Here is a 16,393-nt window from a genome sequence, read left to right on the forward strand (position 1 = left end):
ATATACAAACAAAACAGAATAAAACTAATTCCATCTCCCTAACTTTTATATTCTTGTTAATACTTTGTCTTTTCTGGAATTCTGTGAAGCTGCTTTGTGACAATGTCAGTTGTAAAATGCGCTATACAAATAAACTTGATTTGATTTGATAACACAGATACAACACAATTCACAACAATAAATTCATTCTGTAAGTGTTAGGGAGCTGAGGAAACCAACTGCTATAGTTTTGAAAGTGAAATGTTTTCCATTCTTGCTTATGTTACGACCCCAGGGGTAAGCCTAGGGGAAAAGGGGGCCAGTAACATACGGTTTAAATGCGATGTCTGCAGCATGAACCAGGAAGGAACAAGACACGACAAGTTCAGCGTCTTTGGTCCCATTTATTACATTCTGCTCAGGCTATGACATAAGTGAGTGAGACCCTCCCCCCATAACAACAATCATAAATATATACAATATTTACATTTACACATTTACAGGCTTGCTGTCAAAAGAGAAACAGAATTATGGACCCGGATGGCACCAAAGGAAAGAAATAATCAAAAAAAAAAAACTACCCTAGCTCTTTGATTTGATTCCTCACCTAGTGAAAAACTAAAAACTAACACTAGTCTTCCCCATCACATAACATAAATACACGGGTTGGTGCCTGCCCCTTACCTAAGGTGTCTATACACTGGGCTGCCACGTGATGTGATATGTATGACCGTGCCCTTCTACCCTGTCCAGAACCCCAAGAAAACACAGCAGCAGCGTGAGAGAGAGAGAGAAAGAGAGAGAGAGAGAAAGAGAGAAATAGAGAGAGAGAGTTTCACAGCGGAAACGCAGGAAAACCAGCAGGACTAACAGTGCAAGGCACTTAAACTTAAACTGGGCCACTTGACTAACTAGACACACGCTTAAACAGCCCCAACGAAAACAACACCCAGCTTGTGTGTCTGTTACAGCAATTAGGAACCCATGAAAACAGCTTGGAGCACAGGGGTAACGCCAGCCTCCTCACGAGCTTCTCTGGTCTTCCTTTAAAGGCCTTCCCTGAAAAAGATGTTAGCTGGGTGGCAACAAATGTTGCCAAAACAGCATTAATGGTGCCTTCACAGATGTGCACATCAGCCATGCCATGTGCACTAATGCATCCCTATACCATCATGAATACTGGCTTTTGAACTGTGCACTGATAACAAGCTGAGGGGTCGGAGGACACAGTGTCTATGATTTCCAAAAAGAAACAAATGATTCATCAGACCAAAGGACACTTTTTCACTTCACCTCAGTCCATTTTAAATGAACTCAGGCCCGAAAAAGGTGACACCATTACTGATCCTGTACAGTTTCCTCTTTATGTTTTAGAGTTTTAATTTGCATTTGTGGATGCAGTGACTGTTTCATAGACAGTGGTTTTCAGAAGTGTTTCTGAGCCCATGCAGTGATTTCAACTACAGAATCATGTCTGTTTTTAATGCAGAGCCATCTGAAGGCCCAAAGTTCATGGCTGGCAAACACTGGTTTTTGGCCTTGTCCCTTGCATACAGACATTTTAATGATACATACTGAAGATGATGAAACGTTTTTCACTATTTTATGTTGAGAAAAGTTATTCTTTAATTGTTGCACTATTTGATGGTACAGTCTTTCACAGAGTGGTACCCCTCCTCATCTTTACTTCTGAAAGACTCAGCCTCTCTGGGATTGTATTTTTTTACATCTCATTTTAAACATTTGATATTTTATAGTTTTCAAATAAATGTAGTGTTTAAATGATTTGCACATCACTGCATTTTGTTTTTATTTACATTTTTTGGGAATAGGGTTGCATTTTAAAAACTTCCATATATTTTAAATCTTGTGACATATAAACAAAGTTATTCAGATTGCTCTAATGTGAGATGCTCTGTTCTAGAGAAACTTAATGACTCAAGTTTATTCATGGTGTTGGTGACACAAACCAGGTGTCACAAAGTCTACCACACAAATATAACCATTTTATTCACTATCCAAAACCACTAGTGAACCTACGTGTGTCTTCTAAGGTTAATGATGTATGAGTATTTACTGTTATCTTTCTGGAATATTGATTGTAAAGTAGTGGTAAGTTTGAAAGAATATTTAGGACTTGCTCCTAGTAATTGACTCTTAAAAGTTTATCGTTTTATACCTCTCACAGACATAGTGGGGCATATCAGTTATAGTTTTAAATTTCAGTAATAAGCCCTTTTAGTTAACTTTATTCCATTTTGTTCATATGTTTTCTTCTATTGCCCTACACAGAAACCACATAATATCAATAGAAACACCTACCATGGTACCATATGCAGTAGATGCCTGCCTACTATTACAGTAACTTCTACAACATTTAACAGTGGTTAATATTTGAACACTGAACAACACAGAAATAAATATGGAAGCATATAGAAATAAATATGGAAGCAAAATTTCTGTATTCCTATGCTTATATATTTTGCGCTCAAAAAATTTTTTTTCTTTAATTTTACCAAATACCAATCAGTTTTACCAATTTACTTTCCCATTTGGTGTACTAGTATTAACATTTCATTTACACTGAGATTTAGTAGCTCTAGATAAAAGAAACTATTTTCTTCAATCATTAGTAAAGCTTAACATGAGTAAACAATAATGGTGTCAAAATGTTAATCTTCTAACTTACATAGTGAGCATCAGATGTGGGCATATTGCTGTTCCACTTTATCTGTTACCAAAAAATGATCTTATAAATTTAACATGGAGATTTTTCTTATTGTTTTTACCAATAGGACAAACATTTAACCCTATTTAAATAATAAATAAGACAGGACAACATTCTTAAAATCCTTTATGGTCACCAGGGGCATCACCTAATATCAATGGATCCTTACTTGCCCACCCAAGTAAAATAAAAGTCTCCCAGAGTGTCTGTTGATCATGATTGTTTAGAGAAGCAATAGGTGACGTACAAAATATGGCTATTCATTGTTAGTATAAGACACAGATCTAATAATTCATAATGCTGTCCTTCAACTTCCAGCAGACACAGATCAACCAACGGTACTGAAGTCCAGCAGTGCTTTCTCTCCTCTCTTGTAAACAAACTAGAGCTCCTAAAATTTCATTCACATGCAGAGTATGGGCATGCATCTGATCAGACCTGCTCCTTCAGCAGTGTCAGTCTCTTCCAGCTTCTTTCTTATCCTGTCCTTTCCTGCTTCTGGTAACACCATGTTTTATTAATCTAGATTTACAAGAACTTAGCTTAGAGCTTAGACCAGTCAGTTCTCATTTTTTTGTTTGAAATGAAAAAAATATTGTCAAATTTATTGTCAAATTTTGACAATATTGTCATTCGTGTTCATGTTGTGAATGTCATTCATGTTGTCATCTGCATTCAGGACACAGCAGATGGATTTACAGTGATCTGTGTTGATTTGAAAGACATTTTCATGGATGATGAAATGTATACAGTGCCTTACTGCAACTTTGTGGTGTGAAAAGCCACAAGTTCAACACAGCAGTGCAGTTCATGAAAAAGGCAATGTTTGTAATTGTAGTTTACTGCAGTATTAAGTTTTTAATGAAATCTTCTCAATTGATTTTGAGTTAGTGTTTTTGTATAAAATCTAAAAATGAAATGAGTTATTTTTGCATGTACTCCCAAAAGTTTGAAAATATTACTGTGTCAAATTTAGCAAATGACAACAGTGCTTCCCACAGGTTCCAGTGCCCTGTGAACTTTGGGCTAAAATCCCCTAAACCTGGCCTGGCGATGCCTCTGATGGTCTTTTTTTCCTCAATTGGTTCGTTTCCGTTAAAATAGACCTGAACAGACAAAATGTTTCATAATACTGAATCTGTGTAAATTTCTCTTTTAGCTTTTTAGACTCACAGTCTGTATTGCTCCTGTTTTAGTGTTATTCTACATAAAGAATTAAAATTCCTACTAAACTGTTTATTTTGCTAAGTTTTAAGATAGAATCGTGGGAGAGCCAATCACGTAAAACAGGTGTGCTAGTTTTCTTTATCAGCTGCTCCATTTTGCAGAGCCTTCCATTGCAGACGACAGCTTGATACACATCACACCAACACTAGTATCTTGCGTAACTGCACGACCTTGAGTGAATTGTCATTATACAACAGTTTTATCACCGATAGGCCTATTTATTATTAGATTAACAGACAAATAGTGACGATTACATTAAAGCATATTTACTTTTATTTGGCAAACAATTAAATTGCTTAATTACACACAGATCTAATTCTGTACACCAATTAACTACATTTGTTATCAATTATATCAGTTATAAAACTGAATTATTGAGTAAGATGGAACTTATTAAGGATTCTAGGAGGTTGTGACAACGTACAGACAATGTAGTACTGACTACTGTCTCCTCAAGGTTGTCACAACTTTGTCACCACCTCCTAGAAAGTTATCAGTCAACGTTGTCACAACTATCTGAGGAATTACATTTCACCGTTGTGGGCACCAAAACACTATGTTGTCACAACGTAACTAGTGTTTGCAGGGAGATCATGAATCTCTTTCCAGCGAGAAACACGGGACTGCTATATAATCTGCCTCACAGAGACCTGGCATACAGCACAGATTCCCAGCGAGGCCATTTAACCTGTGGGCTTCTCTGTGCACTGCGCAGACAGAACAAAGGACCCCTCTGGGAAGAGCAAAGGAGGAGTTGTATGTTTTATGGTCAACAATGTCTGGTGTGATAAGAGGAATGTTCCCTTCATTGAGTCTTTCTGCTCCCTGGACTTGGAATAGCTAATCTTCTCATGCAGATCGCTGTGGCTGCCTAAAGAGATTTAAGGGCTCACTGTCACTGCTGTGTACATCCCAACACAGGCTGATACAGAGCTGACGCTCGGGAAACTATACGAGGCTGTCAAAAAGCAGGAGACCACGCACCCGGTGGCCGTCTCCATTGTTGTTGGGGACTTCAACAAAGCGAACTTTAGGGAAGTCGCTCCAAAGTACTTCCAACACATCTCATGCAGCACACGCAGACCACACACACTGGAACACTGATACTTCCCCCTTCCATGAGGCGTACAAAGCCCTCCCCCGACCTCCGTTTGGCAAATCGGATCATCTCTCCCTTCTGCTCCTGCCCAACAACTCGTCTCTATTTTCTGAGGCGCCTGAGGTCCTTCTACATCTGCCGGACTATGCTCAGGATTTTCTATGAGTCTGTGGTGGCGAGTGCTATCCTCTATGCTGTTGCATGCTGGGGAAGCAGGCTGAGGGTGGCAGATGCCAACAGACTCAACAAACTGATCCGTAAGGCCGGTGATGTTGTGGGTGTGGAGCTGGACGTGCTGACGGCAGTGTCAGAGAGGAGGACGCTGTCTAAACTGCGGGCCATTATGGACAATGGCTCCCACCCACTCTACGACACGGTGATGAGACACAGGAGCTCATTCAGTGCAAGACTCATTCTACCGAAATGCACCACAGAGCACCACAGGAAGTCATTCTTACCTGTAGCCATTAAACTCTATAACTCCTCCCTCAGTGTGTGTTTCACGAGTGTGGTTCATCTGTGCAAAACTCAATACCTAACAGTACTGTTCATATGTGTAATAATAATTATTTTGTGCAATAACTCAGAGGTACAATAATTTGAACTGCTTTATACTAGATGTTTAATATTTATTATCACAGTCACCACCACTTTACTGTATTCATAAGAACTTCAATCTTGTGTACATACGGCAAATTTCTCTTTATCTTTGTTTTAAATTATTTAAGTGTTTATTCTTTTATGGTTGCAACTGTAACAACTGGGATCAATAAAGGATTCTGATTCTGATTTTGGTCAACAACGTAACTGAGCATGAAGAAATTATGGCAATTTAGATTAATTACTGTAGATCAGCAAAATTTTAATAACTATCACTTGTGTTCATATCATGGTAATGCATTTGCAAAATAACTGCATTTGTATAAGCATTCAAGCCTCTCGAATCTAGTAAACATGCTGCTTTTATAGCTTAGAGACATTTTTCTGGCCTATTCTGGTGTTGGTAATCAGCAAGAAGTGGGGTGGACAAAATACACACCTTCGTATTACCAGAAATACTATAGTCAACATGCACCCTCCATGAGAAAACATTTAAAAACGTCACAAAACTGTTCTTTCCCAAAGGTTATTACAGTCAGTCAACAGGCAGTCATGAGAAACACAGACATACTAATAACTATTTCTTAAAATTATATAATGTTTAAAATACTGACTTAAAGACAGACATTCATCTTAGACGATCACAAATGTAGAGTGTAATGAGTGTAAACAAACCAGCAACATGCCAGAGAAAGACTGGTAAATAAAAGCTGTTTCTATACCTGAGAAATGCTGGTGGTAGATGTAGGAAACGTGTAGGTAACTGCAAGAAAAAATAAATGGTTAAGTCTGAAAAAAGGGACATCAAGAGAAGAAAGAAAAGATTTCACAAATTTTGGTGTGATATAGGATTGTCAGCATGTAAAATCACTTGGCAGCTAGTTGTCAAATAGAAGCTCAGTTGACCTTATTGCTAATGCTTTAACTGTACCAGTCACTCGACATCTCCCCTTTAGATTTCTGTGTTTAACATCTGAACTCGTGTGAGAAAAGCATTTAACATGCTCTGTGGTGTATGAGCCCGTTAGCCTGCTGACCACCAAGCTAACGTTAGCGAGGTAAGCTAGGTTAGCTAGTTTCTACGTTTCTGTCATTCAAACACTAACTAGTAAAGTCTCTCGACGTCTCCCGTTCAGACTTGAGCTCAACACGGTCAGCACAGGTTAGCCGGAGTGAACCGGATGTCCAGCGGAGATATTAACTTAGCCTAAACTAGGGTAGCTAGGTTATTTAGCTAGCTAGCAACTCTAACGAGTGTAAGTTACATGCTAGTTTATTATACCATAAATTCGACACCGTATCGATTTAAATTGTAATTTAGCTAAAGAAAAAAGTGCCTCTCATATTTTCTGAGAGCAAACAGTCACCTAAAAGAGGTGACTCGCTAGCGAGCTAACCAGCTTCTTAGGTAGCGTTAACTAACAACCGTTGGCAAGTGGTGCTTATTTTCGTTTTGACATATCGAGTTTAACATTCACAACTTACAGAATTAGGTTTGAATAAATATTCTAAAAACTATTTAATATTGAAAAGTTGCTGCTACGTCAAATAAACCAATAATTTATTCAATAACGCATTTTGAATCCGTTCTAAGTTTCGAGAAGCGGCTCTTGGCGCGCAGTTATCGCCTCCGCGGTGAAACGTTGGCGACGGCTCGGAGTGTACGGCTGTAATCTGCTCTCCTCAGTACGGGTGGAATCTTCCAGTATATTGTAATGATCCCCCACTTTTATTATGTGGTGCCCCTAAAGGAATACCTATAATTCCCTTTGGGAACCACTAGAGGGCTTTCAGCCACTGGGCCAATATTATACGCTGCCACCACCTTTAAATACCCGGTCTGGTCCGGGTGAGCCCGATAACACACCTGCACACACAGCAAGTATAAATTGTCTCCATATAACAGTCTTTATTAACAATCAAATGTGTTAAAACATACAAGGGCTAACATTTAGTCCCTCAACAGTCCAGGATGTAAATTTCACTGCAACACGTGCCACTCTTTTCCAATGTAAATATCTCACAGCAAACTAACACTGCACGCTTGTGATAAAATACTTCGATACACCCTGTACTGTGATTGACGGGATAGCCCTGAGTAGTTAAATGACAATACACTACATACACACATTCACACCTACAAAATTTAATAAAAATATTCCAGACTTCCCTCGCCGGGTGGCCGTCGAGACCCCCCCCGTGGAATGCCGAAGTCCGTCGTCGTCCAGATAATATTTGCCCTCTTCCGGTCAGCGTCTCGCTCGGGTTTTTTTTTATTAGTTAAATAGTCACCCAAAATAATCGCTTAGTTCATCACACAAAGTTCACAAAAGTCTTTCAACCGCGTTCCAGCTGCCCCATTCCACCACGAGTCCTCAAACTCTGACGAAACGCCACCACAACAAAAGGCCCGCACCCGGCTCCAGCCCACCCATCATGCTCCCCCCCCCGGCTCCTTTCTACTTACACACCTGATCCTCATCAGCTCACATTGCTGTCCCACAACCCCTCCCCTTCATGCCCATCACAATATCTTTTGTCGACTCATCAGAGTCTCGCCTCTATCCGTACCTCAGCAGTAAAATCTGTCATTTAAATCCAGGCCTAGCTTCCGTGCTAACCACAACTAAACTGCATTCGCTTAGATTTGACTCACAGCACAGGAAATTTGACATGCTTGATAGCTGCAGTAACTTAAAAGAATGTGCAACTGCTACTGCGACCTACTTGGAAACTGTTTGTTTCTTAGCAGTAATTAAAAAAGGTCTTACCTATGGGAAGTTGGACGACTGTAACCCCTGAAACATGTAGCTAGTCACTGGTGTCCATGAGGCACAAAATGCGTTGGGCAGAAGTGTGAGGTGATTAAAACCAAAAACCCCCACTGCATGGGAACCATTTATTAAAAATATTGACCCCTTAACACTGTAATCCACCCACTTCTGTCTCAGTCTGTTCATCAATCCCCTCATTTCAGTGAATACTTAAATATTTGCAATAGTTAGTTTGCATGTACATCAAATACACATATCAACTCACACCGATTTCTATACACACACACACAAATACATCCATCCATCCATCCATCCATCCATCCATTTTCTAAGCCGCTTCTCCGTCAGGGTCGCGGGGGGGGTGCTGGAGCCTATCCCAGCAGTCTTCGGGCGGAAGGCAGGATACACCCTGGACAGGTCGCCAGTCCATCGCAGGGACACACAAATACATATGCACAAATATGATATGAATACAAAATATAAAATTCTGTTAAACCCTTTTCTACATGATTACACTGAAAACATTCAATATACATATGTACGTATATTTGTCTGTCTCTTTTTTAGTCCATCTATCTACTCTTTCATCTATGTCACACTGACTAACACACACACACACACCTGCACTGACCACCTAACCCCAATTTTTTTTTAATATATATTATTTTTGATTATTCTCTTGGTTATATTAGTTTAAAAATGCCAAAAGTTTTAAAAGTTTCTTTTTTTTCCACTCACTCTTCCTTCCCTTTCTCTTTTTTCTTTCCTTATTTCTAATGGCGTAATAAAAATAAAGAATAAAGTCGTCCTCCAAAGACCGGGGGATCAGTTTTCTGCATGTTGTTGTTACTGAGAAAACATAAGTAAATTCTCCTCAATGTATCACAGCTAATTTTATTCAACCAAAACTGCGTAAAGTGCAATTAATAAAACGTTCAACTTTATTGGATTCAGCTCAGGTTGATTTCTAACTGAACATAGTCTTTTTTATTATGTGGAGGTTATTCTTAGTAATTTAGTAAATGTTAATTAACCCCATTCCCACTTTTTACAGTGCATCTCAGGGGAGCTTGAGGCCCTTTAACAGAAAAGATTTAGAAAGAGAGCCTGTCCAGGATACCGTGCTGTTCCATGAATTCTAAGTACAGGTCCAGTTTCAGGTGCTCCATAGACCTCACTATTCAAAAATTAGACAGAGCTACAGCAATAAATATAAATCGCTGACTGATCTCTAGCGCATTTATTCTGGTTTTGCAGAACTTCTGGTTGAGCCCTTTGCGGCAGAGCTTCTGGTGGAGTGTTTTTCAGTGGTTCTCTGAAATGCTTAGCACACATACATCCTGACCCTGGCATTGTGATTTGTGAATACTCAGATTCAATGTCCAAGTTTCCATATGTTCAATAACAAGCCTCAATGGCTGGTGTGGTTGCAGCTAAGAAGGTTCTCAACAATGTTTCAAACACTATCAGAGACACTTTATATTATTACAATGAAGAGGTTGCATAGCTATGACCCAGGTTTGGGGTCAATTTTGGACCATCTAAAGTGACCCACAGTGCACTATTAGTTTCCTTCTTTATTCTCTTTCTCTTTTATTTATAGGTAATGCGTGTTTGTGTTATGGTTGGGTGTTTGTGTGTTGTCTTGTTGCTTTTGTGTTGTTTTTTGTATTGATTTCTATATTCTAAATATGTATTTCCAATATTTGTATTCCGCTACATCCCAATCCTGATTATAAGATTTAGTGGGGTTTAAATGGAAGATACCGCTAACCTGGCTAATTTTGACAACAAGAAACTTACAGTGCCAATGAGTGAAAGAGCCGATTCTTATTTGTGAGCTGAGCCAAGTGAACTGACTCACTAAAAAGAGGCGGAATACCAGAGACGTTATAAATGAGCTAAATAATGTCCTATTAGGACTTGGGAATTCATGGAGTTCATGGTTCGGAACTACAATACCCATAACCGATTGAGAGAACCAATGAAGTCTCTCTATACTCGCAGGCCTGTTCTCTTCAAAAGAAATCTGTCCAACCAGAATCGTTGCTGTTCACCCGGCTGCGCATGCACATTACGACCAACCGTTCATGTGGCTGGTCCGTGGGTTTCTCTGGAGGTCACAGTGAACCTGAGCGCGGGTGAGTTAGAGACGTTTAACACAGACTTGTTGTAGACGCACTTGTTATGTAATGGTTTACTGTGCTAACTTTCACGTCCTGCGTTTCTGTTCCGCGCTGTTTTTCATAAAACTGAGCGGATGGCAGAAGTGCGATTGCACGTTGGTTGCAAGAGCAGTAGGTTAGCTAAGCTAACTAACGTTGGTACCTAATGTTAGCTAACTAGTATTAGGTGAGTTTGGGTTTTCCGTCATTTCTTTAATCAAGAAAGCATAATATTCTCCCTAGTTCTCTTCCTAACATGCAGTTTGCTATCTAGCTCTCTAGACCGGGACAAGTAACGCTAGCCTTCATGCTCCGCATTAACGTTACAGCACGCAGGGCCTCTAGACAGTGCTCACGTTTGGCACGCTTGACGTTTCTCTCCTTGAACAGTCGGCAGTGTTTTGTAGAGATAACATGAATAGATGCTCGTATTTCCCTTAATGTTCCTGTTTGATTCTCGAGACACGTGTAAGGAGCACGTTTCTAAGCTCCTAAATGGGGCTGATCCAAGATCAGCTCGTACATTGGCCTTTGTGGAAACGGCATGATGCAAACTATTTCACGTCAAACTGTAATATTGTGTGAAAATTAAAGTCTCGTTTCTTTTCAGAGCTGTCACTCTGTTGCCATGGCAAAGCTGTTCGAGTCGATCGGGAAGTTGGGATTGGCCTTGGCCATCGGAGGGGGTGTGGTTAACTCTGCGCTTTTTAATGGTAAGTGGATTTTATTTTGAATCATTGGCTCTTTTTCCAGACCTGCGCTGTTTCATTGCCTGCGTGTGGATTAAGAGCCTTTGGTTCAGCACCGTGACGTTACTGTGCTCACACTGCTGTGTGTAGGCAGTAAGTCACGTTCCTCTTCAGTTTTTATCACACATTTTATGTCCGAAGTTGTATTCACGAGGCACAAAAAATTGCCAAACTTGAAAAAAAAAAAATGTAATAGTATTGTAGCGACCCACTGCTGCCTGGTGACTTTGGCCATGCCAGGAGGATCGTAGGATTGTGCTCCCTCTGGAAAAGGGACTTACTGTTGCAGATAATGTTTTGTTGGTTTTGAGATATGTGTATATTGTGTTATTTTGTGTTGGGTGTTTTGGGTTTCAGTGTGTGAGGTGGGGATAACTGGTAGTTTGAAGCCTGTGGTTAGTGGTGACCTCCCACACCAGTTCAGTGCTTTATATGTGCCTTTCTGCCCCGGTCTTTAATAAAGAGCACTTTTCTGTGGTGGAATCATGGCCTCCTCTGTGTCCTACTCTGCACTGAGGCTACAGTATTACATCTTAACCCCTTAAATATTCAGGACTTCCTGATCCAGGCTGCTATTGCTGTTTCCTGTAATTTTAATGTCAATCAGAATCCTAAACACTCTGTATCAGGGAGGGCCTCTGTGGGAAAACAGACCCTTTGTCTTTAAAACGGCATGGTATAATGAATTCTGCTTAATTTGGCCAGGGATATGAACTATCAAGGTACAAAATGTCAGTTTTGACTTCAAGATGCCGTTTTTAGAAAAAACCCAATAATTTCTATGTAATTACTGGAAAATGAACCTGACAAAACCTGATGTTTAAATTTCTGGTCTGTGCTGTTTGATTTTGACAACCTGTATTCTGTGTGTCCTGCAGTTGATGCTGGCCACAGGGCAGTCATCTTTGACCGGTTTCGAGGAGTTCAGGATGCCGTGGTTGGGGAAGGAACACATTTCCTGATACCATGGGTACAGAAACCAATCATTTTTGACTGCAGGTCTCGTCCACGCAATGTGCCCGTTGTCACTGGAAGCAAAGGTAACTACTGTCAGAAAGAGACTGAGGTTAATGATCTTGACCTTGAGGGTTCAAGTCATTGTGGATGTTGGTCTTGTGTGCTCCTATAGTTAAAAAAAAAGAGAAAGAAAATGTGCTTGCTCACCTCCATTTTGGTCATTTAGAATTTGTGGATAATTATTCTGTAGTTATATTTTATTACAATTGCTTAATGTCTTTGGTATGGTGTCGATTTATAGCTGCAAGGCTGCTGTAAGTTGATTTGCATGTAAATTTAGCAAAAGGTACATAATTTAAAAAATGTGCACCAGCATATTTGTTTTTTGTTTGCATACAAGAGAAGTACAGTATATAGTCAGATACTAAGTTTTAACACCCCTGGTCAAATTGTTTTGCTGAGAACTTTAAATATGCATTTTCTGCAATTTTCACATTTTCTATTTATTTGCTAAGTTTAACTTACTGGGGGAAAAAATAAAACCAAATGTGCTGTAACCTTAACAGGCTGCACTTTATGCATACTCCCCCATATATATTTAATTCAGCAAATAACCCGTAATTGTGTATTAAAATGTGTAGAAGTGTGTTCTGTGTAGAGCATGTGTTAACTTATTCTCGCTTAGAAAATCAACAAACCATGTCATTTGATAAGAGGTGTTCAAACTTGTATACAAATGAATGTAACATATGCAGTGTTGATGGGCTTACACTCAAGTTTAAGGTGGTTGTTTCTAATCTTTCTGTATCCTAATTTTGATTACGGTCCATTAATACTATATTCCTGTTTTTCTTTCTTTTTCCTTCAGATCTACAGAATGTTAACATTACGTTGAGAATTCTATTCAGGCCGGTAGCAACTCAGCTGCCGAGGATTTTCACCAGCATTGGTGAAGACTATGATGAAAGAGTGCTCCCCTCCATCACTACTGAAGTGCTGAAGGCTGTTGTGGTAAGTCGTAGTAACGTTCAGTTTAATTAATTTACTGAAGTGTTTGTGTGTGTGTGGGTTTTTATTTTTTATTATTTTTTTTTTTTTTAAATAAATAATTTTAAAATGTATTAAACTCAAACAATTAATTGACTCATTTAATTAAGTTATTACTATTAATTAAATGTTATTTTATTAATTTAATTATTAATAGTTTTCCATATACAATATAATATATGATGTGTGATGGTTCTAATCACTAAAGGATGCAAAATCCACAAATACATGATGGAAAAAAGAACATACACATCAGTAAAGTTTGTTACATTTATAAATCAGTTTGGGGTTTTTTTTTTTTTTTTTTTGTAGTAGTAGTGTAACAATTTACAAGTGTGTGAACCTGTTGCTGTTTCTCTGTGTGTGTCTTTGTGTGACCCCAGGCCAGGTTTGATGCAGGAGAACTGATCACTCAGAGAGAGCTAGTGTCCAGGCAGGTCAGCGAAGATCTGACTGAGAGAGCATCCACATTTGGCCTTATTCTTGATGACGTCTCCTTGGTAACCCTTCCTTCTCCTCTATGTCTTGTTTACTTCTTTCCCATTCCACAGTCATTGCAAGCTGAATGATTAGAACATCTAAAGTAAATCTTCGTTCTTCTCTCCAGACACATCTGACATTCGGCAAGGAGTTCACGGAGGCTGTTGAAATGAAACAAGTGGCCCAGCAAGAAGCTGAAAGAGCAAGGTTCATTGTAGAGAAGGTAAGGCACAGCTTTAACCTGACAACATAATCCTATTTAAGGCCTGTTTCACTTCAGAACCTTATTTATTTATTATTTAGTTAACTTATGTAGTTATTTTCTGCATATATATCACTTTTATGCACATAGTTACAGTCTACGTCTCTTTCTGCGCTCTTCTGTCACACCATCATTTATTTATCAGGAATTGTATGAACTGAGATTCCTCCCATTCCTCAGGGATTCTTCAACAGTGATTTATGTTTTTTCGCCACAATGCTGATACAGATCATTTGAGTATCTGCCAATATGGAGTTCAATCTGATAAACAGCCCAGTACTAAGGTTTGGCCACCCCTGGACAAATAACATGTTTTGTTGATTTTCTAAGTGAAAATAAGTTAACACATCCTCTACAGAGAACACACTTCTGCAAGTTTTAATGCACAATTACTGTATTTGCTCACTGTAACATTTTGGTTACAAAAGAAAAAAGCAACATACAAAGTTTATGACATTTAATAAATTAACAGTAATTGTGCTCAAATGTGCCTACAACTGTAGTGTGCTGCTATGCACAGTAAACTTGGTAACACCAATCCAATTTTAGTTTAAATTACTTTGAAATGCTGCCACAAAACATTTCAGCAAGTGACACTGTGCTGGTTGGTGCAGTGTTTTTTTTTTTTGTTGTTGTTTTTTTTTTACCTTTTTTAAATGTGTTGAATGTGATGCTTTCATATTTCAGGTTGTTCCAAAATGCTACTTTTCTTGGCTCTAAAGTCATGCACTCTACTTACACATGCAAATTTTACTGCTGTGACCTATGTTAGCTGTCAAAAAACTGGCATGACAAATGGCTGTTTTGCTGTTTTCTTTTTTCACTTAATTACTTTAACACTGTAGACATTTAAATTGTTAACCTTTGAAAATATGCTTCCCCTTCCACAAGTTGTGGATGATGTCAGTTTATGTTACCTGTACAGCAGTGGTCTGGAATGAAGCATAAAATTGACTTAACATTGGACCAGAATTTGATCAGGCTTAATTTAGCCTATAATGTGTTCATAAAATATGACTTGATTGGCTAATTTGTAGTTTTTACTAGAGCTGACACAATCCAGTACCAGACATATCTGTATCGACCAATACTCAAGGTTTCAATGTTGGTATCAGTATTGGACAAGGAAAAAGTGATCATCACTGACCAAAGCTACTTTATGTGAGGGAAAAGACAGGAGGTCCATTTTATATTAGCATAAGCTGATCTAAGTGTCTCTCTTTCACAGGCAGAGCAGCAGAAGCAGGCAGCTATCATCTCGGCAGCCGGCGACTCGCAGGCTGCCCTGCTGATCGCTAACTCTCTGGCTGAGGCAGGAGATGGCTTAGTAGAGCTGAGGAAACTGGAGGCGGCTGAAGACATCGCTTTCCAGCTCAGCCGCTCGCGCAACGTCACCTACCTGCCCTCAGGACAGGGCACACTTCTACAGCTGCCTCAGTGAGACACATCCACACAAACACAGACACACACTCGCATGCACGGCCTCTCTGCCAAAGCTACGTGAGGAACGCATGAAAGAACTGACCCACATCTGAAAAGGCAACATGCAACTTGTTGAGAAATGGCCAGGTCTCTGTGTTTTGCTTTTTTTTTTTTTTGTATTGCTGACTGGCTCTCTCTATGGCTTAAGTCATGGACTGCTTCAGAGTGTCTACACAAGTCAGAGAGGGGAGGTGGTTGTTGTGAGAGTGGTCTGACAGTGTCTGTGTGTGTTTGTGTTTAATGGTGAAATATAACACGTTATGTGACTATGTATAATGGCTAAAGCACTAGAGTTTGATTGAAACAGTCTATCCCCACAATTGCATATTGATTGCATTGGGGCCTTCTAGATATTAAAATTAAAAGTGAAGTCCAGATACAGTTTGGCAGGTTTCATCCTGATTATCTTCTCCTGCAAGTGAGAGATTGTTAGCCATCTGTCATATTTCTCTCTACCTTGACCATGTTGCTGTTTAGTTTGTATTGTTTTTCTTATTGTACAACTGAAGACTAATATGGATTGCCCTTGCATTCCACAACCAATGATCTAATAATTATCAATAAAATAATTTCTATCAAGAGAAATAAAACTGTGTCTGATTGATAAATTGTAAGTACCAGAGCTCCAAGACTGACAGCTGTTTAAAGAGATGGGAGAAGAGATACCTGGGTCAAAGCTAGGCAAAAATCTTTTCACAATGTTTTTTTATTTTTTTATTTGATATGAATACTTATTAGTATGCATTTCCCAGTGCTAAAATTTAAATCTGAACCCTGAAGGACATGCTTACCCTGGTGAAAGTAGGACATTATCAAACACAAATAAAAGTTTACATTTTGAGGA

General features: G+C 39.1%; 1 protein-coding gene across 1 annotated transcript; it reads left to right on the top strand.

Annotated features, from left to right (window-relative positions):
* Nucleotides 1-10,456: 10,456 nt before the first annotated feature.
* On the top strand, nt 10,457-16,393 carry phb (prohibitin). The gene is made up of 7 exons (XM_017686295.2): nt 10,457-10,548; nt 11,183-11,285; nt 12,200-12,361; nt 13,147-13,289; nt 13,709-13,825; nt 13,933-14,028; nt 15,296-16,393. The coding sequence occupies exons 2-7, from the start codon at nt 11,201-11,203 to the stop codon at nt 15,506-15,508; spliced, it is 816 nt and encodes a 271-aa protein (XP_017541784.1). The 5' UTR covers nt 10,457-10,548; nt 11,183-11,200; the 3' UTR covers nt 15,509-16,393.

The sequence above is a fragment of the Pygocentrus nattereri genome, chromosome 14, assembly GCF_015220715.1.
Source record: "Pygocentrus nattereri isolate fPygNat1 chromosome 14, fPygNat1.pri, whole genome shotgun sequence".
Lineage (NCBI taxonomy): Eukaryota > Metazoa > Chordata > Actinopteri > Characiformes > Serrasalmidae > Pygocentrus > Pygocentrus nattereri.